Source organism: Motacilla alba, chromosome 8 (genome assembly GCF_015832195.1).
Source record: "Motacilla alba alba isolate MOTALB_02 chromosome 8, Motacilla_alba_V1.0_pri, whole genome shotgun sequence".
In the NCBI taxonomy this organism is placed as follows: Eukaryota; Metazoa; Chordata; class Aves; order Passeriformes; family Motacillidae; genus Motacilla; species Motacilla alba.
In genome coordinates this window covers 30,290,138-30,317,967 of record NC_052023.1, presented here as the reverse complement: position 1 = coordinate 30,317,967, position 27,830 = coordinate 30,290,138, and the positions used below count along the sequence as shown (strand labels likewise).

The 27,830-nt window shown below is 44.7% G+C and overlaps 2 protein-coding genes across 7 annotated transcripts; one reads left to right on the top strand and one right to left on the bottom strand.

Annotated features, from left to right (window-relative positions):
• Positions 1 to 529: 529 nt before the first annotated feature.
• On the bottom strand, positions 530 to 23,148 carry DARS2 (aspartyl-tRNA synthetase 2, mitochondrial). 6 transcript variants are annotated; one of them, XR_005257749.1, is made up of 20 exons: positions 22,939 to 23,148; positions 21,797 to 21,896; positions 20,988 to 21,054; positions 20,618 to 20,719; positions 19,447 to 19,542; positions 18,677 to 18,800; positions 17,977 to 18,023; positions 17,178 to 17,284; positions 16,341 to 16,410; positions 15,616 to 15,795; positions 15,137 to 15,244; positions 13,903 to 13,974; positions 13,580 to 13,732; positions 12,495 to 12,713; positions 11,472 to 11,582; positions 11,177 to 11,252; positions 9,911 to 10,113; positions 6,869 to 7,223; positions 6,465 to 6,506; positions 3,788 to 4,847 (listed from the first exon to the last, which is right to left on the bottom strand). XR_005257749.1 is itself a non-coding variant. In XM_038143982.1 (18 exons), exons 1-17 carry the CDS (start codon positions 23,006 to 23,008, stop codon positions 9,926 to 9,928), a joined length of 1,890 nt encoding a protein of 629 aa, XP_037999910.1. In that variant the 5' UTR covers positions 23,009 to 23,148; the 3' UTR covers positions 3,787 to 7,223; positions 9,911 to 9,925. The 6 variants fall into 6 exon arrangements, 4 of the variants coding, with proteins under 4 accessions (XP_037999910.1, XP_037999911.1, XP_037999908.1 ...); XR_005257748.1 differs by adding an exon at positions 530 to 3,549 and having other exon boundaries at positions 4,668 to 7,223; XM_038143982.1 differs by having other exon boundaries at positions 3,787 to 7,223.
• On the top strand, positions 23,015 to 27,736 carry CENPL (centromere protein L). Its single transcript, XM_038143989.1, has 4 exons — positions 23,015 to 23,376; positions 23,494 to 23,745; positions 24,673 to 25,215; positions 26,031 to 27,736. Exons 1-4 carry the CDS (start codon positions 23,155 to 23,157, stop codon positions 26,100 to 26,102), a joined length of 1,089 nt encoding a protein of 362 aa, XP_037999917.1. The 5' UTR covers positions 23,015 to 23,154; the 3' UTR covers positions 26,103 to 27,736.
• The last annotated feature ends 94 nt before the right edge of the window (positions 27,737 to 27,830 follow it).

Genomic DNA, 27,830 nt, shown 5'->3' with positions numbered 1-27,830 from the left:
AAACCCAGCATCTCACACTCACTGAGTGCTGCTCCCAGGTTTTCCATCACCATTTCTCAATGTATCAAAGCTCAAAACCTCTCATTAGGTTTTAGGAGAAAACCTACCTGTAGGAGAAAACTTACCTTTAGGAAAAAACCTACCTCAGGTTTTAAGTTTTTCTGTTTTGGTGTGCAGCTTTTAGCTTTATATGAAGTGTTACTGGGATCTTTTCACAGGGTGATGAGGACAGGACAATCCTATTCCAGCTGGAGACTCAAGGACAATCTCTTCAAACTTCAGGCCCAAAGCATAAACGAGGTGAAAAGAGGAGGATGGGCAAGCAAGCAAGGAGGATGAAAGTTCATCATTTGATGCTATTAATTGGACAGTTAACTCCCAGATGCAAATGGATTAAAACTTATAAAAATGTGAGATCCTGTGACCTCTTTTGCTTCCATCTTGGAGCCATTCAGGCAGAGCCACGACTGTGGCTCTGGTACTGCCAGGGTGTGGCCTCTGAAGGCACTAAATATAAATATAAATATAAGTATTAAATTTTATATAAATATATAAATGTATATTATATATTATATCTTTGTATATTAAATAAATATATAAAAATGTATATAAATATATAAAGTGAAGGCACTTCAATAAATATCCACTTTATTCCTCTTAACTCCATCCGGCCTCTGTTCCAACTCCTTAAGACATCACACTAGCCTACAGATTCTCAAATTTGTACTAGTTTGTTCACAAATATAGGAAAGAACATTTTCTATTCACCATCCCAGACTGAATTAAACAACCTGAAAATACCCTTTGAATTTACCTTATAGCAACCTTCCAGTACCTAAAAGGGATTCACAAGAAGGCTGGAGAGGGACTTTTCACACCAGCAGATGACACTTCCCCAAAACAACCACATGGTTTTACCCATCCAGCACCTTCCAGACCTGTGCTTTATTTCAGATTTTTTTTTCTCCTGCAAGTGAAAATTAAACTGATCTGTGACTATCCAGGTCCCCTTTTTTTCCTATTAGAGACAGGTACTGAGCGAGTTTTACAGCAGTCAAGTTCCTCACCTATCCACCCAAATTTATCAGAAAGCACCACAAAATATTCTGAAATCACTTCAAAGCTCTTTATTGAAATTCCTGACACCCAGGCAGCCTGATTTCCCAAGAGCCCTCCTGAATGTAATTTTTTCCCCTCTATTCTAAGCAAAGCCCTCACTATTTGTCATTATCATCAGCTGTGCTACTCAGCACTTCTTTCTCTTGAACTTTCTAACAATGACAACTACGAAAAATAACCATTTTGGCCTTCTTGACATTTTTTGATAGTTCTTTGTGTCGCCAAGATTATCCCACATGGACGTTAACAGCCTGAGGAGAACCAAAGGAAATGCTGACCTCGTTTGTTGTGATTACCAGGGCCACTGAAAGGAAGGGTTGTCACGGTCAGAACAAGTATTTCTTACATTAATGGATCATGATGAAGCGAAATGCATTTTTCCTGCAGGTTTAGAGAATAAAGCAAGCCTAGGGTTACAAAGGGGAAGTGTTTTTATTCACTGAGTAGCAGCACCTTTAGGTCAGTGTCACAAAAAGCTCATTCCCAACAGTCCAACACTCCATCTATCATGAAATGTTATATGGCAAATTTATAACTCCAGCTCCAGGGAGGGAGAAAAAGCCCCAAACAAACCTGCAGCAGTTCAAAAGCAAAGCCAAGTGAAATGCAAGAGTGGCCAAAGAGGTCATAATTCAAATTCAGCTCACTTATAAACATCCCAGTGTTTCTACAGTGTTAGGTTCAAGTCCTGACTGTGGAGAGCAAGGTGAGTGAAGCATCTCACCCTCCTGAGCACCTTAATCCTCTTTAATGATGGACACAGCCCTCAGCAGAATTCTCCTCCTCAATTTTCCCTCTCCTCCTGGTATACTTAATAAATAAATGAGCACCATACATTCACTTCTACATTAAATGACATTTCCTGATTATGAATTTGTTAAAACAACTACAGTTTTCTAACTGCACATTATATGGTGCCTATTCTTCACTATAGGATGCATAGCATCACAAAATTTATATATCTGCACACAATTTGTACCTCTAGCTTTTAGTCCCCACTACTGTGAAAGGCTGAGGAAAAAAGCAGCAATCTCTTCTAGGATTTCAAAAGGAACAGTAACCCCCAGGAAAGCACACAAAAATCTTGTGTCACTGGCTATTTAAAGAACAGCTTCAGTATTTCCTACTGTTGCATAATAGATTCTGATTATTTTGACACTTTTCAGTATTTTTAAATCTTTTTAAGCTGGAGCCATGGGGAGGCAGCACGAATTAGCTGCACCTCATTTTATTCCTCTCAGCTAATTTCTAGATCCTCCAAAGCTCAGTTATTTAGTCCCGTTCCTCACCAGAACTGCAGCAGCTGTTTTGGGAGGCCATGCAGTGTTCTGGGTCCAAAATGTGGTGCTGGATGAAATAATGAAGGGCTGCTTATCAGGCACCCCTCAGATGCTTTGATCAGTGCTGCCAAGGAAGCAGCGAGGAGCAGAAAAAAGGGATGGAAATGACCTTGATGTGAAGAAAAAAATGTCTGCAGGTTCCCAACTTCAACAGCAGGTTTTTCAGGTACCATTAACAAAATTATGAACTCGCAGAAATTGCCTTTCAGAAAGCATCATTCCAGCTGAACATTCCTGACTACAGAGCACATTAATTCAGTCAGCACAGTTATTTAACTGGTGAGTCTACATTTAATAGGTGTTTATATTCATTAATATTTATCTCATCTTCCACAAATGAAATTAGTAACAGCATGCCAGAGATTTTCTCCACATGGCTCCTGCAAATGCATTAAATCCAGCTATCTCCAGAGGCAACTGTAGGCAGAGCTTGGCCCTGTGTGTTTCTGTGGCAGCTGTGCTAAAATTATGCTCCTCCCATTAAAAGAATCAAGAATCCTTTTTTTTTGCTGGATCTGGCTTTAGCTATACAATATTAACAGTGAAAATAGGAGCTGAGAATTCATGGCTTCATATGCTTTCAGTTTAAATTCTATTTAGAGAATTCTCGGGATTTTGACAAGACATCTTAAACATCCAAATCAAGCTCTTCCATAATTGTTTTTTTAATCTTTTACTATGAATATGACAGGGTATCTTTTATTAAACTCTTTCCTTGAAAAGAAGCATGGGAGGTTAGAGATGAGTGAGCTTTAAAGTACTCAGAGAAAGAATGGTTTGAGTTGGGAGGGATCTTAAACAATATCGCATTCCACCCCACTGCTGTGGGCAGGACACCTTCCACTATCCCAGGTTGCTCCAATCCCCATCCAATCTGGCCTTGGACACTTCCAGGGATCCAGGGGCAGCCACGGCTCCTCTGTGCCAGGGCCTCTTCACAGGGAAGAAAGTTCTGGAAAGCCACAATGAGGTCTCCTCCCCAGGCTATTTCTGGGATGCTCCCTCTGGGACAATACCTGTGGCACCTTGAGCTGCTCAGCCTGTCATCCACCCACATCTCCTCATGGTTCTCTGGCAGGTTTGTACAAAGCTGTAAAAAAGGGCAATGCCACAGTTACCAGGGCTGTGTCATCCTCAAGAGAACTCCTGGCTCTGGCTGATGCCTCAGGTTTGAGCTTTTCTATTTTTCAGATTCTGTGCTGCTTTAGTGTGTGGGTCTGGGTTTCATATCAGGGGATGGTGAGCTCTCTGCACAGAGCAGGGAGACAAAACAATTCCTGCTCTAGCTGGGCACCAAGGACAAATGATCCAAATCTCAGGCCCAAGAGCACAAACAACGTGGGCTGAAGAGAGAAAAACAAGAAGGATGGGACTGCATGGGCTGGAGCTGGAATTGGACAATTAACTCCAATATGCAAATGGAGCAGAACTGGTAAAAGTGTGAGACCCCATGACCAGTTGTCCATTTTGGGTTCACCTGGGGTGTATCCCTGGCTGGGCTCTTGTGCTGCCCAAGGTAGATCTAATAAATCCCTACTTTATTCTTTAACTCTGTCTAGTCTCTGTTCTAGGTCAGCCTTGACAAGGCGTCCTGGCCATTGTTGTTTTGCCACTCAGAGTGAAGTGATGCTGTATGAAAGGATGGGACTCACTCAGTCCTTCTCCTCAGAGCCCTGCTGCTGTAATTGCTGTCAAATTAGTTCTGTTCATGCTGCAGGAAAAAATCTATTGAAGGCTTTTCTTTCCCAGAACCACCCTTGATGTCGTTTTTCTTTACATACAAATAAAAATAATGATGAGGAAAATTGAATAGATGACAAACAAGGAGGCTGCATTTCAAGGGACAACATCAAGGAGTTGAGGACATCTCCAATTCCCTTCAAATTGCTCAAGTAAACAAGTAAAATTCTCAGGATTGAGAGTGTTTTAAATCTATCTCTCTCCAAGTAGAGGATAATATTAAAGAAAAACCAAGAGTACACTGTGATTGCTGTTCCAGAGAAAACTGCCACCAAACAGGCCCCTTGTCCCAAATGTTCTCAGAAATGTTTTTATACTGTTCACTTTGCCACTTGGGCAAGTAGAAACTGTTGTCCAAATCTGCTTCTTGCTTTTTCAGATAGAGCGAGATCTTTTTGAGCAGTTAATATTCTTTAAATATATATAAAAATATGTGATTTAATACCTGGTTTTGCACCAAACAAGTACCTAGTCACTGGAACTGAAGGTTGGTAAATACTAACAGCAGGATATTGGGGAAAAAACCCACAAAAGCAATCAACAGGAGCATTCAGCTTTGGCCATCCAGCTGTCCAAGGGTGTATGAAAAGTCACTGCACAGAAGTCATGCAGGGATTTCCCCAGGAAAGTAGGTGAAATTGCCTAAAACTTAAAATAAATGTGAATGGAAAAAAAAAAGAAAAAGAGAGGATATTAATTCATGAAGTTATAAGCATAAGAGAAAACACATAAGAAATTAGAATATCATTACTTCTATAAGCTACATGCGAAAGTGCCTTGTGCAATGATCAGGTGAGAGATTTAAATTAAGCATGAGGAAGTAGTTTTTAGAATAACACATAATTTAACAGAACTCAAGGCTATAAAAATACAGAAGGGAGTCTACAAGAAAGAGGGGGAGGTACTTTTTGCAAGGGCATGTAGTGATGGGACAAGGGGATAGAAGTTTTAAAGTGATAGAGAGCAGCCCCCTGTGAGGGTGGGCAGGCCCTGGCACAGGGTGCCCAGAGCAGCTGTGGCTGCCTCTGGATCCCTGGCAGTGCCCAAGGCCAGGCTGGGCAGGGCTTGGAGCAACCTGGGATAGTGGAAGGTGTCCCAGGGTAGAACTAGAGGGTCTTTAAGACCCAACCTGAATAAATTCTTGGATTCTATTATTCTATAAAATACAAATATGGTTAAAATATAACCAAATTAAAGCATCCACAATGCTTTTTTTTCGGCTCTGCAGTGAACACCAAGGCTATCAAAACATAACAAGCAAGCTGGCTCCTGATGGGTTATTAGAGAAAAATGTGACCAATCCATCTGAACGTATCTGTCACGGAGCTCTGCTCGCTGAGAACTGTGCCTGGCACAGCTGGTGACTGCACGGAATCATCATTTTTTAATTACAGAAAACAAAGCTTCCAAAGGAACACAACAAACCAGAGCACAAGCCTGGAATCAGAGCCCAAACATTTAGATGTGAAGTCATGTGAAGCTGACTTGAGGGATTTGCATCTGGCACTGTTTAGGTGGCTATGGTTGTCTCTGCCTGTTCTGCTGCTGTGAGCGCAGGGGCTCAAGAATGCTCCAAACAAACCCCAGTGCAAGCAAACGTAAGAAATAACTGGGGGAAAAATAGAAATCCATACATCTGAGAGCATAAATTCTCTTTATCCTTCTGCTTTTAGCAATACAGATTCATTTTTGGGGACTGCCTGCATTCAGTGCAGCATCACTGCTCCATTCCTCACAGTGGGAGAGGTGCTGGTGGAACCCAGAGCAGCAGAGGCATTCCTGGGATTGGGAATGCACAAAGCTCCACCTCCTGCTCACACCCAGGATAAAATAGTGGGTACAAATCCGGCTGCAAACAGCTGAAACCATTCTTGGAATATTTCAGCTGATGTGTTACAAATGATAATACTTTCTGTTTTCAGCAGAATTGGGAATTCATCAGCACTCTGAACCTCTGGGTATCTGCAGCATGGGATTACACAAAGCTGCTGTGATACATTGCAATTTGGTAAATTATATTGTAATTTAGCTAATCTCAAGAGAGATACCAACACAATACAGGATTGAACTCCATATTAAATTCTGGTAACACTTTCTGTCATTCTGCACTTTATACAAAACCCTACCAGCTAAATTCACCCAAACCACCTGGGATGGCTGAAATCAAAGGCTGCAATAACTCCCCAGCTTGGCCCAACCCAAAATATTCCGGATAGGCTTGGAAACTTTTAAGAAACAAAAAAAATTTAAACTAAAATAACTCACACTTTGGCTGCTGAGAATCCCACCAGCATGCAAATTCCTGTTCTGGAGAGGGAGGGAAATATACTGAAACACACCAGAAACTGATCTCTGCTTCCACAAAGGGGTAGTATAAATTGACTATAGGGTTGTTCTGGTCAAATCTATTGAAACATACACAGAGTAGGTTCTCCTAGAGGTGGGGAATAAGCATTTTACCAGTGTTTTGTTCAGATCCAATGGAAGAAAATCAGTAAGAGGTGGGGTCAAAGAGTGCAGAGGCCTCACATGCAACCCTGGCTCCTGCTGGAGCACTCCTTGTACAATCCCATTGCCCACCCTGATCTTCACATCCCATCTGTGCCTGTGGCGAAGTTCTCTGAAGAGGAGAGAATCATGTCAGGGAACATTCAACCTCACATTCTTACCTAAAGAATAATTCTTAACAGAGGAAGATTTGGCATCTCGTAGAACAGCTGACAGAGCAGCATTTCTCCAGAGATTTGTCTGATACAGGGAAAATAACAAAGGGCAGAAGCAACAAGGGGTCTGTGATGGTTTCAACATCTCTTTTCAGGATCACAGGATGGCATCTTCTCTCCAGCAAGCAGGAGATACTGGTCTGCAATATGACCAGCCCTGATTTCCATGGATTTCTTTGTACTGCCTGTCTACTCTTGCTCCTACCAGAATATGCAGCTAAGTGTGCCAAGCAGATCGTGGTTTCAGGGATATTCTGTAGATTTGGCTTCCACAAGCCCAAGCACAATCTTACACAATGCTCTATAAAACAAAACAAAAAAAAAAAAAAACCCTTAGTCTCTTCTCTGTGGCAACATTCACACAAGCCTGGCAAACTCCCACTTGTCTTGGAAGCCACCTTCATTCACCAATCCAATCACAAATGGCTTGCCTGGATTTGGGACACACCTTTTAACATTTAACCTAATTGTGGCAGGACAGCAGCAGCTCAAACAAGGTGTTTGGCTGCACTTTTTATTTCTAACTACAGTGAGTCCCTCATCTAGCAGTGGATAAACAACCAGCACCCAAAGCTGCTTGCACAAGAGGGATGTGCATGGTTGGGAGACAGCTTGCTCACATGTTTTAACAAGTGCTCTCAAAAAGAATGTTCCAGGCAGGGTTACATTTCTGCCTGAGCCTCCCAGAGCAGCAGCTTCCCCTTGAACACTTGACAATCCTAATTTGGGACTCAGTAGAGGTAAACAGCATTTGCCTTTGCAAGCAGGTGCTAAGCAAGCAATACGCTACTCCTGATTTCACAATTAAAAAGCAAAGTTCAGCACATTTTGTTTACAGTTACTATAAATAATAGCCTGGGGGGAGTGAAGAACTTTTGAGAGTAACTTATTTCCTATGTTCCATGACCTCAAACAAGCCTATGACATCCCTGCTTTGAGAACACAGATGATCCTCAAGCAAATTCCATGCAAATCTTAATCACACTACCAGAGAAGAAAGGAAATCAGAAAATCCAGCATTCTCTAAACCAGCAGTCTGAATACAACACATAGCCTGCAGTGGCTGTACTTTGTATTACCACTGACAAGTCAGGATAACAAAAATATCTGGTATATCTGCCCCAGGGTGAGTCTCCTCCCTGCAAAAACAACAACAAAAATTAAATAATTGTTTTTAAAGTCACAGAATGTCCTCAGTTGGACAGGACCCAAAAAATGATCAAGTTTATCATGGATCTGCTTAGGGATCTGTTTTTCAGGTCAGCTTCTCTCTGAAAACTGATCCTCACTCCATTACTGACAGCTTCTACTCAGAGAAAGAAAAAAAATGGTTAACTACAGATGAATTTATTTCAAATAGAAATGAATAGCCTATATGAGGAGAAAATGAAGGAATTCAGTGTTTGGCTAAAATGAATGTGAATACAAATCCAGGATTGTTCTGTTTTGCCTTAAATAATAGTCAACCAGCTCTGAGACTGAAAGTAACAATCATGCCAGAAGCAAAGAAAGTATTTTTCTATTACACATGTAATTCCATCATTTTATAACCTGCAAAGCAGCAGGAAGTCAGCTCTGGTGTCCCTTTATATGGATGGTACTCAAAAAACCCCAAAAACCATCCCTCAAGGAGGAGAGCTGCCTGCATTACTGATTCTTCAGCAGGACAGTTCAGTATTTAAATAACAACTGTGAACACCACCATGCTGTGTTATCCCATGATGTGGAAACTGAAAGAGTGGCCAACCCCTGGAGTAGACCAGGATCTGACAATCTGCAGGACAGGCTGGAGCTCAGTATCAGTCAGACAAGAACTGCAGTCTTCCTTCTGTCTTCCAGCACTTCCTCTGGCATGTGCCTCCTGCTGTCCTTCCCAGCTGGGACACAGGAACTCTCCCTTTTCTTCCTTTGCAACATCTTCATCAAGGAAATTCTTTTCCTCAGTTTCTTCACCTCCACCTCTCCTCAGAACAGTCACCCCTGCACTGTGGCTGTTCTGGCGTGGGACGGGGATGAACAGTTCCCTGGGAGGAACTCGCTGCAGCCTCACTCACCACTGCAGCAGAAGGTTTGCAGGAACAGGCAGAGCTCACAGAAGCTCATGCTGTGCTCCCACATATTTCTTGTCCTCTCCTGGAGGGGGCCAGGGGTCACAAAGCCAAACTGACAGCTTGCTGTTGTAGAGAAAGCCCAAAGCTACACTCAGGCAAAACCACACTGCCAGGTAAACTTTATTTATAAACATATAAACTCCTGAATGACTGTGCAGAAAGTACCAGGACCACAGGCCCCAAAGACAGATTACCACCTCTTTGATGAGTATTACAAGGACAACTGTTGCCAACATCAGCCATGCTTCTCTTCCTCTCCTTTGAAGGGGAAACACAGCTGAGTGTGAATTCCCCATGGCAAAGTTCTGCATGATCTGGTATCCTCCAACAGGAGACAAGTTGCTGGCTGAACTTAAGTTTGGCTGTGCAGTGTTCAGAGCTCCTGGTCCAGCACAGTGCTCAGCTGATCTGATTTAATAAGGATCATGATTTAATTCCTGCCAGGGAAGCTGACTATCTCCTCCAGATGGGAGGAGGAGTACTTTACAAGGGACATGTAAAAATTGGGAAAAACCAGAACCCATCTTCCCTCCAATATGACACTCTAAGGCAAACAGTCTCAATATCCTATGCTAAAATGATATTCTTTGCTATTGCTTTTTCGCATGTCCTTACCATCACCTTCCAAAGATGGGAGGTAATGGGAAGGACATGCAAAAAAAGCATGGGAGATGGGAGATGTCCTTCCCATTAGCTCCCTCATCTTCCTATCAGTAGATAAGGGAAGATCCCTTATCTACTTTCCACTCCATCCTGAAACTGCCACAGCACAGTGGAGTTGGACTGTCCCCCACCCTGTCACAACAGCTGCTATTTTCTGAACTGAATCCCAGCCTTTAGAAGCTGTAACCACCTCTGGTTGATCAGATTAGCTTACACCACTGGCATGAAGTCAGTTTTTCTTTGCCTCTTTTTCTTCAAGAGGCCAGGAAACCTGAATGTGATATGGCTCTAGTTCTTCTGGAGTGACATAGTCTGGAGCATTGCCCATCAGGTCTCGTCCCCTGAAGGATTTTGGAAAGGCAATGACGTCCCGGATACTTGGAGCGTCAACAATGAGAGAGATCAGCCTGTCAAGTCCTACAAGCAGAAAACAAATTGGTGAAGCACTAGAGTTATGGCTCTGTATTACCTCCCCTGAGTCAGAAAAATCAGAAAGATTGAGGAGGTAATATCACTGAGCTTGAAGAAAAAGAGTGAAGCAAGTAAGGGAGGAAAAAAATTAATCTCAGCTGGTAGCAGAGAAACAGATTTGCCTCGAGAGCAGAAATGTCTACCAAAATAAAGCTTTTCAATATTGCAGAAGTTCTGTAACACTCTAAGGGCTGCAGGACACAGACAGCAAACACAGCATAACAAAACTTGGGCAGCGGAATGGCAGAACACTGGCAGGGCTCTGCTTTACAGCTCACAGCTCTGCATCAACCAGTTTGGAAGGATTACAACTACTAAAAATTCAAGAGGAACAAAAGCCTCTGGGTGACTGGATGGAGGAAAGTCAAACTGCAAGACCACAGGTTAAAAAAATACCTTCATTTTTTGTAGGCTTTTTTATTTTGGTGAGTGTAGGGAGGGTGTTGTTGGTTGGTTGGGTTTTTTCCCCTCTTTTTTTAAACCATGAACTTGCACTGTTCTAGGGACAAAAACCCAACCCTGACATTTTCTGAATTAATGAGCAAAACAGGTGAGGAGAGAAGGGAAGTGAGATGGCAGCAGAGGGGAAGGGTGTGAAATACAAAGTGCCACTGCTGTCCCATGCCTCCAGGCAGGCAGCACAGGGATCCTGCTCTGGCTGCACAGGAATGGGAACAAAGGTGACCCAACCTTACTGAATACAGGGTTTGCAAATCAGCAGGTAAGGACCATCCTTAGAGCCACCAATGTCCTTGCTTTAGACCTAAACCCCACTGTGACTCTGGGGAGGAAAACCCCAACTTTCTGCTCTTGGTCACCAGACCTCTGTTTCTTTCCACAAAGCTGCTGCAAAGATGGAAGCACCAAGGCTTTTCCTAACAACCATGAGTCTTTTCCCCTGGATCTGGTATGCAAAAAAACCAACCAACCAACCAAAAATCACCAAACAAACAAACCAACCCCAAAAAACCACTAAAGACCTGCATCTGTAGAACTACAGATCACTTACCTAAAGCAATTCCTCCATGAGGTGGAGCTCCAAATTCCAAAGCCTCAATTAGATGGGAAAGCACCTCGCAGTCCTCCTACAAAATCACATTAAGAGGTGTCACTGGACAAGCAATGCTATTCCTATTAGCAATACAAGATGAAGGTACAATGAAATCATCCATTGCTCAGGGCTAGGAGTTATGTCTTTATCCAAGAAGAAGACGAGTGTTTCTTTCAGAATATGCAATTAATACTTCAATTAATCAGCGCTTTTATATCTCCAAGAGAGCACTAGAGGCATCTGTAGGTGTTACCTTCAGCACTTTCTCCAGCACAAAACGCTGCTGTTCTGCACTGTGAATTCTGATGGAGCCACCTCCAACCTCACTGCCATTCAGCACAAGGTCGTAGTGCTGGCTACGGACCTGCAGAGAGACAAGGACAGGCACCTCTGTGAGGCTGGCCCACAGCTGCACCTAAAAACAACCTGCACAGAGATGCCAGACACTGGGAATGAAGCCCTGGAACTCTGCAAAACCTGCTTTCTCAGGGGTACACTGCAAATCAGGTATCAGTCCTACTGGAGACATGGGGAGCCTCTGACTGATGTGGGAGAAGAACAAATCCTTTTGAAAGGCTTATCAAACCTGAAGCAAATGAGATAGGTCAGAATGTAAGATTTCCATTTCCTGTCAGCTCCTTTTGCTGGGCACACGTGACTATTTACTATTTGCAGTAATCAGGAAGCCATCTCTTCCAGACATATACAAGATCATAGAATCACACAATGGTTTGGGTTGGGAGGGACCTTAAAGATCCTCTAGTTCCAACCCTCTGCCATGGGCAGGGACACCTTCCTCTATCCCAGGTTGCCCCAAGCCCTGTCCAGCCTGGCCTCGAACACGGCCAGGGATGAGTCAGCCCTAGCTGCTCTTGGCAATCTGTGCCAGTGCCTCACAGGGAAGATTTTTATCCTAATACCAATCTAAGTCTACCCTCTTTCAGTTTAAAACCATTTCCCCTTGTCCTATCACTGCTTGCCCCTGCAAAATATTCCTCCCCAGCTCTCTTGTAGCCTCTTTAGGCACTGGAAAGGCTCCTGAGCCTTCTCTTCTCCAGGATGAACAACCTCAGCTTCTCCAGCCTTTCCTCACAGCAGAAGTGCTCCAACCCTTTGATGATCTTAGCCGTCTCCTCTGGACTCCTTCAAACATATCTACATCTTCCTTGTGCAGTCAGTAGCCTGAAACAACAACTCTTTTTACACCAAACCCAGCTGCTGCCTGCCCTGGGAGCAGCTGTGAAAGAGTCAGCACGGCAGGCATGAAGTTGGTTACCTTTGTGGGATCAGAATACAGGAGACTGGCATCTGAAGGATGAGGGGCAGTGAAGGGGTGATGAGCAGATTCCAGCTCAGTGGGATTCTCAGCCTTGGGGAGGAAAAGGGGGAAATCCACCACCCAGAGGAAGTGAAAGGCTGTGGGATCACGGAGTGCCAGCCCAGCTGCCTCCAGGAGGTTGGCACTCAACAACCGCAAGGCTCCTAAGGCAGAGCACTGCAACAGAGAAGGAAGAGATAAGACAGGGTGATTTCACCATCAGGGAACTCACTCAAACACCCACCAGGCAAAGATGTTCCACGAAGGAAGTACCACAGGCAGCATCAGCTGGAATGCACTGGTGCCTTGAACACTTTAGTCTTGTATCCTTAAATATATCACCTTCCTGCTGAGGCAGCAGCAGCACCAGGGTTTGACAGAGACCAAGTAAGGAGCTTGGGAGTTCATGTTTTTCCAGCTATTTCATCTTCAGAACTTTCTTAGACTAACCTCCAGCTCCACACACGTGGATTACCTGGGGGACCACATGTAAGATCCACACTTTGCAGACAGAGAAATGAAGGCACAGAAGAGAATACAACAAAATGTTGGCTATTGAGCAAAATGTGACACCTTATAATAAAACAATGCTTTGTTTTATTGTTTTATTTCTCTCTATTCTTGCCAGCAACATCTGATGGCAAGAAGAGAGAGAAGGCTAGAAACAGAATCTTTCACCATTGCTGCTAGTAAGTCATGCACTTACAGGAGACACAATTACCTAGTTGACCTCATTTTCCAATCTGTTTGATGCTTCAAAAATGAAGTTAAAAGAAAAGAAGGCACTGATTTGTTGCAGGGTTTTTTATGTTTCAGCCTTCATTTCAGTTACAAGTCCTGCCCAAAATCTGACTGCAGGCCATAAAAGTAATAGGCACATTTCATGCTTTATCTGCTGTTGCTATAGCTGCCGTTCCAGAGAAAGAGAAAATTAGATGATGACCTATTTTTAATAATAAGAAGAATCAGACTAAGGTCAGATAACATCAAAACCATCATCAGGAACATTCAACTCACAGAGCCACCCAAGAAAGGCCTCCTACCACTTGCTTGTGCTCTCCAGCTGCTAGCAGCACCACATCACCCTCCTGCATGTTTAGTACTTGGATGAGCTCTGACCGCTCCTTCGCACCAAGGAACTTGGTAAGCAGAGACTTCAAGCTTCCATCAGGTCTGCGGATAATTTCCATGATTTCCTGGAGAAAGGTTAAGGGATGTTCAGTGCAGTGCTGCCATCTCTTGACTTGAAGCATTACATGCTCAGGCTCTGACTCTCAGCTATTAAAACTGCTCTCCTACCTCCGTCTGCCTTTATCACACTTTGTCACTCACCCTTCCCAAAGCCTCAGGAGCATTTCTGTCTCACCTGGTTAAACTGGGATTTTGCCGACTCCTTCAACGACTCCAAGTCTTTATTTGTAAGATACCTCTGGGGAAACAGCAAGAGAAGACACAGAAAAAACTTGACTAGGTATCAAATCTATTAACTTAACCTGGCTCCAAATTTCTCAATTCTTTTGTTTCTAGTTCAAGTTCTTATGAAGGCTGTGGAACAGGACAGGGTCCTTAGCACTGGGCTGGATGTCTGCTCTGAGGGCTCCTTTCAGGAAGAGGCCCCTCTTGATCTACATTTTTTCCCCCTCTCACAGATAAATGTATCTGGTCAGCAGGGTCAGATCACTGCCTCCAGCCTGCAGGAACAAGGTTAGACCACCACACTGTGGATGGGGAATGCAGAGCTCAAACTGGAGGAAGAACAGAGAAAAAACAACTGGGCTGACTCTTGCATGCAAAGCCATGCGGTAAATGAGGACCTGCATCAAGATCTTGATTTTTTTTTTCAGCTACTCCAGTGTTTAGGGTGGGTCTAGATGCCACTTTTGTGTTGCTCAAACACCTCTGTGCCCTCTCATGGGAAGCCACTAACTTGCACTTCGTGCCAAAATGAAAGGAATCCCAAGGGAAACCATCATCAAGAAGCCCTGCTCCCCAGATAAAACTCAGTATTTAGAGGATTTGTTTTTTCCATACTGTCCAAGCCACAAAGATGCCTACAGTCAGAATTAAATCTGTTTTCTTGCCAAAATGCAGGGCTGTGCCAAAAGTCTTCCATATCTATTGTCAGTCTTGATTTTGGTCCATGACATTCTCATCACAGGACACGAATTGTACCCAAAAATGCAGCTAAAGAAAACAGGAGAAGGACATGGAACCACCTGACCCTCCTCTGCCTATCCCAGAGCTGTGCCAGGCCTAGCCCCTAAACCAGGACAAATCTCTTGTCACAAGGCACAATTTATTATTGAGATGCACATCAGAAAGCTGATAAAAAGCAAGGTGAAACCCCGAGAGGGTTCCCTATCCTCATGGGATGTTGCAGCTCTGTTGTTTTCCTTCTCTTCCTAAGGATAAAATATTCTTCCTGTTGCCGTATCATTCTAACACCACTCAGCCCCACCTAACATGGATTACAACCAATCCCAAGCTCCCTTAAGAACACCAGTAATAGCAAGGAACACTTCCATACCAACAAAGGAATCCAAATTAGCATTTTATTTATTCCACATAAACCATAAACAGGATGTAAGAGCATCACTTACCACTCCCTGAGGGATACAAATAGCTCTGATGGAGCCATGTGGGTAACTGAGGGCATTCTGCACAAAGTTAAGGTCTGATCCTCGTAAAACATCACTGATATCCACAATCTGACAAAGGAGAGAGCACAGGAAAAAGCAGTGCTGGTAGGAATACAAAGCAAAAATTCCTGCACCTGTGTCTTAACATCTTCCACACTATTCCCTTTTAGAAGCTTTTGCTCCTAAAACAGTCAAGATACATTGCTCCCTAGAACTACATCACCTTTAAAATAAGGTTTTATTAGAACATATATTTTTCACAGTCAACTGATTAAATCCTCTCTTCTTCAGCAGACTGCACAAATCAGTAACAATGGGACAGGCACCTTGGGTAAATTACAGCACTCAAAATTCCAGCCAACCATGTATCCATGACCCAAAGGTTATTAAAACATTGACTAAAAGGAAAGGCTGCAAGTTTCCGATGGGCAAACCCTCACCTTCATCCCAAAGCGAGTGTCTGGTTTATCAGTCCCATACTCAGCCAGGGCCTCCTCATATGTCATGGAAGGGAAAGGAGTCATAATGGAGCCTCTTTCCTCAGGCCAGGAATGTTGCAGGAGGCCCTCTATGAGCCTCTGGATCCCAGCTTGATCTACAAACGACATCTCTATATCTATCTTAAAACAGAGAAGAGGGGGGGAATTCCACATTAGCTACAGGTTGTGCTTTCACAGTGCCTGCTTGTGAGTACAAAGCCAGCAAAACAAGAAACAATACACAAAATGACATCACAGCATGACTGCATTAGGCCAGGAATGTGCTTAGGATCACCCTCCAGGCTGATGACTCAGGCAACAACCTCCTCAGAGAGTGAATGAGGTAAGGATGACAAGGACACCAGAAGCAGCCTTGAGTGAACCAGGCTAACTCAGCCTGGGATTTCAAGGCTAGGAATGGGATGTTTGACCTAGCAGGACAGGAGGAGATTGCATCATCAAAGTAAAATCACTGCTGCAACGCAATTCCCACATCTGCACCTGGGGCACTGCAGCCAGCCAAGGACAGGAACCACGCACTCATCCCACACCAATTTCCAAGGGTGTGTCTGTGAAACACACACCATAGCAGCACCAGACTAGCACAGACTAAGCCTCCAGAAGGGAAAACAGCTCTGAGCCACTTGGGTTGAGGAGCAGGGAGCAAGGCAGCAGTGGCTAGTTACCTGGGTGAATTCTGGCTGCCTGTCAGGCCGTGAACCCTCATCCCGGTAGCAGCGAGCGACCTGGAAGTACCTGCAGTGACACTTAGATAATGATTTAAAGTATCCTGAACTCAACTGTGGCTATAGAATTGATCATACAAAAGAAAAGGAAAAAAGAAGTAAATCAGAGAGAGAGGGCTCTGTTCCCACAGCAGATGATCTTTGTTCCCATTCCTCCAAAAGAATGGAATTTTGAGTGGAAGCAACTCTAGCAGCAGCTGTATCCATCTCCAGCCATATGTTCCAGAGGCACATGGAGACTGCTAGGTGAGCTGTCCCCCAAGGACAGCACACTCAGCTCTTTATTCCACCTTCCACTCCACTCCAGGACTCTCCTTACAGCCAGGCAAAACTCTCAGACAAATGCAGTTCCCCATGTGAACAGTCGTCTGTCTCCTTGTCCATCCATTTGATTTAGAGAAGTAAGGCCAATTAAAAGCTTTGCACTTGGGCACTCTGACATGCTTTTCCTTGTCTCAGACATGCTCAGCTGCCCAGCCTCATCTCAATTAGTTCTGTAGATTACTTCTGGAGCAGCTTTTATCACACATTAAATTTTCTACCCTTCAGACAGGCTCTGCTTCAGGTCAGCCTTGCATTTAACATGGCAGTAAAGATTTCAGCTTTCCAGAAGGATACATTTCATCTGACTATAAAGTCTCAAGTATTTAAGGATCCCTCTTCAAGACACAAATCCTTGGCAGTGAGTTTTTTTGGGGGAAGTTTCTAAACTTCACAGAAAAAGCAATCAAACCCTAGACAGGACATGCACAGAACAGGAGTTCAAGGAACTCTCACCTGTCCAGGCCTCCAACCATGAGGAGCTGCTTGAACTGCTGAGGACTCTGTGGCAGAGAGTAGAACTTGCCCGCTTCCCTTGAGGGCACAAGGAATTCTTTGGCTCCCTGGCATCAGAAAGAAAATTTACAGAGTTCATCAAGTAAGTGGCCCCAATTCCTGACAGAGCAAACACTGGAACTGCAAGAGGAAAGGACCTCTTTCCCCCATTATGAAATCCCACATGTGAGGAAATGGCTGTTTGTACATTACACTTCATATTTGTTAACCAACTTGTCCAAAATATCTGAAAGGAGAATTCTCTACCTTCTTTTCTGACAGACTAATGCATAAGAGACCATCCAATACTGGGGTTTAAATGCAAGAACTCCAGGGTAGCTGCATCAACAATTCCTCAACCACAGCTCTTCTCTGACTACTTTTGAAATGAAAGAAATGAATATAAGATTAGAAATTAAATTTACTTGAGTATGACCTCTACATTAACTTACTGGTTAAGAGATAAATGCTGGAAAAACAGTGCTTCCCAGCTTTTTGGGTTTATAATCCCAGGGGAGACTGGCATTCAACATGTGCTCTCCAAGGCAGAAGCTTATTTCGTTTGAAGGTTCAAAATTAAGACATGAGTTATCAGCTCTCCCCTTTCTCTCCCTCTACTTTTAAAAGGATCTGTGGATGATATCAGAAGTTCCACAAGCTGTTATTTAGCAAGGGAAAAGCAACGAAGGCTGAGTGGCAACTGGAAATGATTCAGCCCTGACTGTGCAGCTGTAGGAAGTCAAAAGCATCACATACATACCCCTGGGGTTCTTTTAAACAGAGTTGGAGTTTCTACATCCACGAACCCTGGGGAACAAACACAGAATATGCTGAGAGGAGGGAGAACTAACATGACAGGGTAGGCTAGAGTAGGGTTAGTCAGCAAAATAGGTCATGTAGCACATCATGGAGCCTCTCCAAAACCAACACACTTTACTACTTCTAATAATTATTCCTGTAATGACAGATCTAAAGGCTCTGAGCTACTCTGATGTCCTGCCAGAACTGCTGATGACAGAGGACTCCAAACAGGCTGAAAATGTGTTAATTCTCAATGTATTCTCAACCAGGCATTGATTTTCCAAAAAAGCACTTCCTGATTTTAAGAGAAGCAAAAGCCCTAAATGAAATCCATCCCTCTGACATGCCTCAACTCGGTGACCAAAAGACGGCAACTACCTGCAAAGAGTCTTTTCTCATTGGAAACAGCTAATTTGAAACAGGTTGCTCAGAGCTTCAACCAACCTGGCCTCGAACACTTCCAGGGATGGGGCAGCCACAACTTTTGTGGGCAGCTTCTTCAGGCCTGACAACATCCCACTAAAGACTCCACCACAAGCAGACATGTCCTTATTAAGTGTGATCAGTTTGGAGCAGCAAGTTGGTTAGGAATCTCTGCCAGCACAAGGAAAAGCAGCAGGGAGAGCTGGAATGTTTGCTGCTCCAAGCAGCTCCCTCACCGTGGAGGTTGCAGAGGTACTCGCGCATCCTCATCACCACGCGAGAGCGCAGCCGCAGGGCGGACTGCAGCCGGAAGCTGCGCAGGTCCAGGTACCGATACTGCATCCGCAAGGCCTCGGACTTCTGGGGAGGAGAGAGGGTCAGGGTTAAGGGACAAAATTCAAACATGTCCAGTGAAAGTGCTCCTAAAGCTACAGAGAAAAAGGAGAAGATAAATAAAGGGATGGTGCTCGGTGACTGCAATGCACCCGTTGTGCACAACCTGCACAAATATGGCAATCGCTTGAAACAAAAAAAACAAACTGCTCACAAAAGCTGTGGCTGCCCCATTCCTGGAAGTGTTCAAGGCCAGGCTGGATGAAGCTCTGAGCAACCCGGTGGCATCCCTACCCATGGCAGGGGGTTTGGAACAAGATCATCTTTAAGGTTCCTTCCAACCCAAACCATTCTGGGATTCCACGAGTCCAAACAGCCTCATTTCACACTCAAAAAAACCCAGCTTAGCCCCATTTCTTTCACTCTTTCCTTTACTGTCAGTTCTTCCAGACATCTGGAATCATTCAAGCCCTGTTTTCTGCTTAGCTCTAATTAGAAATAAATCCTCCCAGCAAATAAATAGCACCCCTGTTTTAAATACCATCATTCCTCCAAAGCGAAGTGGGGAGAACCAGACTCAGCTCTCAGATGTTTTGCCATCAGCCTGGGCAAATTCCCAATTTAGTGAAAAGCCACCACTTTGGTAAGAAAAAGAAAAGAAAAACACAAACACCTTGATAAAATCCTTGATTTCAAAAGGCAGCTTCTTGCAGGAGTTTAGGATCTCTGCAGTCTCTGCTTTCACTTCAATATCCCCTGTTGGCATTTTCTAGAACAAAATGGCAAAAAAATTAAACTCAAAACAGTTGGACAAAGGTATTTCACAGATGCTCAAAGGAAAAAAAAGAAGCAATGTGATTACCCTCCCTGCCTTCGAACACAATGTATAAACCAAAGAGCTTCTCCTAAGGACAGATTTCTTCCAGGTTCCCCTTCTATTCAGAGAAACATAAGCCACCTCACCAAAGATGGCAGCTTCTTTCCCCGTAGCATACTGGTCAATAAACACATTAGCCCCAGCAAAACCACACAGTGTAGTTTTCAGTGAGCATGAGCAGCAGCAGCCCTTGATATAAGTCAAAAAAGGCAATTTATGAGGAACTTCTAAGAACTTCCAGTGCTAAACACCAGTTCTCAGAACTGGTCTCCTTTTGACTCCATCCCAAGGGAGGGCAGGCAGCTCCCCTCACGTAGCACTGAGGCACAGCAAAGGTCCCTTGGTCCTGCAGGACTCTCACTGTTTACCAGGGGAAAGGACACACAACCTTCCCAAAACAAAGAAATTAATAAAAGAAATAAAGACACTGCTTGAAGCCTGGATTTTAAGTGGACAGCTATGAGATGGAGCAAAAAGGAGTTATGATCATGAATACAGTCCTCTTTTCAGACCTGCCAGTTATATGTACAATCCTGAAAGATCAGTCTACAGCTGATTACAGTGACAGCTGAGGAATGCAGAACACTAAAATATTATTTAACCTCTGCTTCCTATACAAGGAGACAAGCAAAATCAATAAACAAACAATAAACAGGTGGAACTCAACATGACAACATTTATTTTCAAGCAAAAGCAATTCCCACCACACTTTGAAAGCCTGGAAAATCCAGCAGTATCCTTGCAAAGGGCTGGGATCCAGTTTAATTTGTGGGTGCCTGTAACGTGCTCTGAGATCCTCCTGTTATCTGACATGGCACTGATTTCACCTCACACTACCTGAGGATGGGCAGTAACATGAGCAGAACCTGTGACAACGCTCTGACACAAAGCCCACCATAATCCCACCATCCAGGGGTGTTTCCTTCAAGGAATAAAAGCCCTGAGAGCCCCCCCACCCCATCCTCACCGGATTCTCCTGCCCCAGGGGCCGAGGGGACACTGTCCCAGTGACTCTCACCACAGACTCCAGTGGGGCATTGGACAGCAGCTCCTTCACGTGGGAATGTGCCTGCAGGGAGAGGACAGAGCCTCAGAGGAACTCAAAGAACAGGACAAAGGCATTGTGGCCAAGCACCTCAACCCAAAGTCACTCTTAAGGCAGGGGAAACAGCACTGATGCTTCTGTCGCAGTGTCAGGTCAGGGCTCTCACGACACTGCAATCTACTTGTGAGTCAGAGCACTCAGTCTGACAAAGTCCCCTTCTCTCTGTGGCTGCTGGAGCCAAGCTACCAAAGTGAAAAATAAAAACACAGACTCGTGTTTTGGTAGCACTTACCTCATCCTGAGGAATGATGACCTGGGTGAGTCCCTGGAAATCCCTCAGAACCAGAAACAGGCCTTGTCTGATCCATGAAAAGCATAAAAGGAAGAACATTTTTTTTCACAGATTTAGTGGTTTCTGCTTTTTAAAGCATATGGCAACTAGCTACACTTTCAGTACCCTGCAGCTCATCCCAAAGCACTCACAGGTACTGAATTATGGACACTTTTCCCACACCTGAATCTAACCTGAACAATTTATTTCACATTGTGACCAGCCTCAGACTACATACAAATTACGAGGAGAGGCAGGATTTTAACTTGAGCTTTCATGCATGCAGAGCTGGAATTCTGAACACGTGAATTTTCCTGCTGGGAAACAGAATTCAGCTAAAACAATTCAATGAGCAATAAAACTAAAGTTCACGTGGAATAAAAACAACAACAAAATCCAATCATAAGTCAAGAAAGGGAACACTCATGTCATAAAAAGTTCCACATGAACAATGCACACTGCCAGCCCCAGAACCATAAATCTTGATCTCTGCAACAGGGACAGCTGCCACTGTGCTTTATCCATCACAAAACTGCCCGATGGGATATGCTCAGGTGTCTTCAAAAACAGCATCACCACGACCACATTGCAATAATCCTAACTCCTTTTCCTGGGTCCCCATCCACAATTGCTCAAAGATGAGACACTCAGGACCTCCTAAAATCAAAAAGCCCATGCAGACCATCACTGGAGAGCAATGCTGGATGAAACACAGCTTGGACTGGATGCAGCAAATAATCATCTCCATTTTCACCATGGTTTGCACTTACCTTTGATATTGAACCCATCCATAAAGGGTCACCTTCTGTCCCACGTGAGCAGCACGCAGCTCTCCACACGTGTTGGTCCGAGTGACAAAGCTGTTGAAATCTTAAATAAATAAAAAAATATGTATAATAGCTCATGGCTTTGCAGATGAGACAGAATAAATAATAGTTTTCCCTCCCAAAAATTTTTTTGGATATATGGAGAAGTTTACTTCCTATATAAATCTGCACTAACACACTATGGCATAAACACAAAATGAAGCTAGTCTAAATGTATTTAAAACAGGGATTATTTGTTTCTCAGTTCATAAAGATACTTGAACACAGCCTTGCTGCAAACTGTTTCCCTGCAAATCTCAGGAGCAAGAGAAGCGAAAGTCACACATCAATCCTGAGGGATGCTGACAATTCCACATTTAAATCTAAAATCACAGAATAGTTTGGGTTTCAAGGACCTTAAAGCTCATCTCATTCCAGCCCCCTGCCATGGGCAGGGACACTTTCCACTATCCCAGGCTGTTCAGAGCCCCATCCAGCCTGGCCTTGGACATTTCCTGGGATGTGGCAGCCACAGCTCCTCTCAGCAGGACTAGGACCCCACCACCCTCACAGGGAAGAATTTCTTCCAATATCCAACCCAAACCTGCCCTCTTTCAGTTCAAAGCCATTCCCCCTTGTCCTGCCACTGCAGTTCCTGGTGGTGACACAGCAGAACAGGGCCTAACAAACCAAGAATTCAACACACACAGAGGACACCCACCATGCAGGTGTAAAATGAACAGCTCCCGCCGGAAACAACTGGAAGAAAGCCTCAACCAGGGTTACAGAAAGGTTTGCACAGCCCCCCGTGTGCCTGCAATCACGGCCTAAGTCATAGATCCAAGCACAACCACTTACAGAATGTGCAAGAGGCTCAGCTTGCAAGGAGAAGCCTGAAGGATACCATTACCTGGACATATATAAATAATTCTTCATGACCTTCGTGACAGCTTTTAGAATTAAAAGAGATTTAGACAAGACACTTAGTAAAGTGATACAGGGAAAATAACTCGTGATATCAATCGACTGTGTGGACTACCCTGACCTGTACCCCGGGAGAAAAGGCACCCAAACCTCGAGAGGATGGGACCAGCGCCCCTCCTCACCTGGAGCCACAGGTGCGGCGGCAGCGGCCGCCCGGTGCAGCGCTCGCACCAGCAGGCGGGGCAGCGCCATCCCGCAGCCGCCCCTCGGCCAGAAACACGGGAGGAGAGCCACAGTCCTGCGCGAAGTGAAAAACGCGAGCTCCGGAGGGGGAAAGGGGAAACGGGAAACCACATCCGCCGCGGGCGCCTCCTTCCCGCACGGCCGCCCCCTCAAAGATGGCGGAGGGGCGCGCCCCCCGCGCGGGGGCTGACGGGAGGCAGTTCGAAAGGCGCCGGCGGGCCGCGGCGGCCATGGCGGAGGAGGCGCCGGAGGACGGTGCGGTGCGAACCCTACCCAGCCTCAGGCGGCTCTCCCGGGCTCTGCCCCTCGGACGGAGCCATGGCCGCCTCGGCATCAGCCCCAGCGGCCGCCTCATTGTGCCAGCGCTGTGCTCTCAGGTACGGGGAGACGCGGGCGGCGGCGCCTCCGCGTCTCCTCCGCGTCCCCTCAGCCGCGCTGCGCCGCGCGGGATAAGCAAACTTTGACCTTATTCCTTTTCTTTTGTTTCCCCCTAGGAAAAGGCGGACCCGCAGAAAACAGCGTTCCTGCTGCGTAAAGCCTGGACGCTGTACAGCGTGAGCCCCCTGTACGGCTTCCGCCGCGCCCGCCTCAGGGACTACGCGCGGCTGCTCGGCGCCTTCATCGCCGCCGAGAAGCAGAAGGGGCTGGCGGTGGAGGTGGGCGTCGAGCTGGACATCAAGGTGGCCCTGTCCAGCCTTGCCGACATCAGGGGCAGCGAGCTGGACCAGGCTGCCCTCCTCGTGCAGGTGAGGGCGCCGGTTTTGTTGTGTTGGAACGCTCTGTCTTGAAAGACAACCCCTAAGTTAAACCCTAGCTGTGTGGAATAGCTACTGGGGCATCCACTGTGATTTAATAAAACTGAATCGTGTCTATTTTTGACTGGAACGGAACATTTATAGTCTTAAGCTGTGCCAGGGGAGGTTTAGGTTGAACATTAGGAAGAATTTCTTTACAGAAGAGATGATTAGACATTGGAATTGGCTGCCCTGGGAGATGGTGGAGTCCCTGGAAGTGTTTTAAGTTAAGACTGGATGTGACACAGTCAAAACCCTGGTCTAATGACAAGGTTGAGCTTGGTCACAGGCTGGACTTGATGACCTCAGAGGTCTTTTTCAGCCTAATTGATTCTGTGATCTCCCCTAAGCAATGCATACAGTAAAGAGCAAGTTTAAGTTCAACTTTTTAACAGCATAAGACTATGACTATACAGAGCAATCTCTGTCTGATGGTTTAGTTCAGCAGTCAGTTTACAGCTAGGACTAGGATAGGTTATTTTTCTTCCTGGATAAAGCAGGCATACTCCCACTTCCTGGCCAGAGCTTAATTAATATTTCTGAAATGCTTTGTCTCAAGTGAAATGTGCTACTGAAATGTCAGGTTCATTGTGGCAATGGTTGTAGGATGTCCATGGGAATTAAGCAGCATAAACTCAGATCTCAGGACTGTTCCTAAGGAATTTAAAAGCGCTTTTTCTGCTGTTTTCAACAGAATTGCATTTAACTTTTAGGGATGTCATGGATAGACTGACTAATTGTATGTGTTTGACACAAGGGAAAAAAAAACAATTAAAAAAAAACTCTTAAAAACTTTAAATCAATATCTATTTTTAGCTGACAAAAAAAAAGAGCCATACTTGCTTTGCAGCATTGCAATGCTTCTTCTCCCCATTCCAGCTCTTTTCGAGGTCACGAGCCTCCTCCAGGAACTCTGAGGACAAACCGGTGTGGTCGGGCTGCTTCTGCTCGGTGTTTGGAGATGACCTTTCTGAGAACGTGCCGGAGCACTTCACCTGCCTGCCCCTGTTCCTGAGCCACGGGGCCGAGAGCTACACCTCCTTGGTTGGCAGCTGGTTCCAGAAGACTTTTGACTGCTGCTTCCGCCGCCTGGCCATCAGCCCCCTGAACCTCAGCTGGATGGCGGCCATGTGGGCTGGCTGCAAGCTGGACAGAGCTGCCTCTGCCGTGGAGCTCGTCTTCTCTGTGCCCCGCCTGTTGCAGCCCCTGGATATTTCCTACGCCATCCACCCAGAGGATGCCAAAGCTCTGTGGGACACGGTGCAAAAAACACCAGGAGAGATCACCCAAGAGGAGGTGGATGTCTTCATGGACTGCCTTTATGCCCACTTCCACAGGCACTTCAAGATCCACTTGTCAGCTGCAAGGCTGGTGAAGGTTTCCACAGCGGTTGCCTCGGCACACTGTGACGGGATTGTAAAGGTGAGGGCCTTAGTAGCAGGTTGTTCTAATGCTGGCCATATGAAATAGCTGTACCTGAAGATCTCATGGTTCTTTTGCATGATTTCCTACAGGGAATTGTTAAACCCTCAGCTTTTACTAGTCATACTTAGCTTTGGAGGTGGGGCAGCTGCCAGTACAGTATTTTATTACTGTGTTGCAGCAGAAGCTGCTTCCCCGGGGCAGAAGTAAGGGTATTAGCTGTGGTATGAACAGGAAAGTTTCTTAGGCCATAAACTCATTCTGGACATAAAAAGATCGCAAACTTCAAAAAAAGTTCCTAGCTTTCTAGTATTGTTATTAATACACAGGCAAAAGACTCCTTCACACGTGAACCTTTTTATAAAGGTGCTGATCCTTCTACAGAGGTATCTCTTAATATCCTTCAAACCACAGAATATTCAAGCAATACAATATTTTCTTCTGAGTTAAAGAACAGTTTGTGTAAATGCAGTTGTTTAAATTTACCCTCTGATGAGGAGCACATTGCTTATTTTTATGTGTAATAGCTTAGAACTGTCTGAAACAACTTTTTCTGTTGCAGGTAAGTGCACAAAGATATCTCAGACTTTCTGAGGGATGCTCTTGTGGAATGTATGCTGTGTAAATTCAGTTATGGCTTTTTGTAATGGGATAGAATTCAAGTCATATACAGTATGGGAAAAGTAAAGCAACAACAGAGCAGCTGAATAAACACACAGAACACTTGGTAGTTTCCTTCCAACCAAGGCTTCAGGGTGTGGAAATCTGGCAACTGCAATTGATGCTTTGACAGGCTTTTTTTCTCTTTCTTGCAGATTCTACACAGCCAATACCTGCCTGGAGTGCTGATGCTACTGACTGAACTCGCAATCTCTCAGATACAGTGAGAGCTGTTTCAGTAGCTCTTCATACTAAAAAGGCTTTCTGTTTGGACAATCTGTGCTGAGAAACCACCAGGAAACTCGCTCCTGCAGCATCTTCTTTCCTCTCATTCTGGCTGTCCAAAGTCAGACTGTAACTCCAGCAGTTGGCTGTGTAATTCCATGCACAGCAAAGTCAAGCAGACATTTGGCCCTGAAGAAGGGCTGCAATGCAAACTTGTGACAGCTTCCTGAGCAGCTTTGTTTTCTCAGAGTCACTCATTTCATTTATGTGCAGGTAGCAGCTCAGAGACAAACAGTGCAAGTTCTTGATGCAACTTACTGGCAGGTATTTCTGTTGTTTCAAAGTTGGTTTTCACTGGACAGCCTAAGCTACGCAGACCTTGGCTAAACTGTGACTACTCCTGGGCTAGCCTAAATGCAAAGTTCAGCACACCTGAGAAAGGGTGCATGCTCTACAATCCAGGGCAGAAAAATCCAGGTTTCTAACTCCCTTTTTAGTTTGTTAAGGGTGCTTGGTAATGGTGATAATGTTCATTTATTTTCCAGTTGGGCATGAGATTGGACATGAGGCACTTGTCAGCCTGTTGGTCCTCCCAGGCATGTTGATAGATATGAAAGTGAGGTGTGGATAAGCTTGATAGTTACTAGGCTTTGTCCTGCTGTTTGTAGTCTTGGATGTAATCCTGTAGGCCAGAGAGGTCTCAGGGTTGGAGCTGTGTGCTAGAATTTGATGTTGGATCCCTCCCTTCTGGAGCAGGTAAGAGTTCAGAAGGACATTTAAGGAGCAGAAAGTAGCACCTGCTGAGACATTTTTGTAATACAGTACTAAATAAAGAAAATCTTTCCCATCTTTTGTCTTAAGGAGAGACCACCACTGTCTAATTAAATATATCCTTGCATGGAGCTTATTTCCAATTACAGCTTACCTGACCAAACCACCCCTTGTTACTTATTAAATGCTTCTGTGAGCAGCCAAATTCCAAGTCTAGTTTCTTGCTTCACACTTGTGCAGGACCTCTGGGAGCTGATTTGTGCTATGACCTTCTCCTAAACAGGGGTGCAAGTTTCCTTTCTTTTCCCAGAGTAAAATTGCCTAACACATGACATAACTGCATGCCTAGTTCCTAACCTGTTTCCAGAATTAAACAAAAAACCATGCACTTGGTTTCAGATTCTTTACTAGTTGAAGATGGATTGTTTTTGCATGTTAAGGTTGAAGTCTGTGGTAATTCTTATGCTGGTAAAAGCAGCTAAGTGATCCTCTGAAGGTCTTGGCAGCTCAGCAGCTACTTAAACTATCACTTCTGGTGATTTAGTTTCCTTTTGTGAAATATCCCAGACAAAGTTTGCTATCTGGAGTCAGAAGAGCTCTGGACAAAGGAGCACAAGGTCAGGAAATAACTGGCACCTGTATTTGGTTTGAAAATAGGACTGTTACACCCAGGGCTAACTTTTAAATCTAATGCTCAGCTCTTTCCAACAAATTTGCTTAAATAATCTCTAAAAACCTAAATTCTGATAGCCTCTTTTAACCTCTTCCTTGTGTTGTCCTTATTGTTAAATGCAGTTAAGGGAGCAGAGATAAGATTTAGCCAGATTGCACAGATACTTACTTCCAGAAAAAGCTGGTTCTGAGCGATGTGAAGGGTAACAAGAAAGAGCAGAGTTTTAAGCCTCTTTTACTGGGATCTATCTGGGAAAAAAACCCCTCCAGCATCTTTGTCCATATAA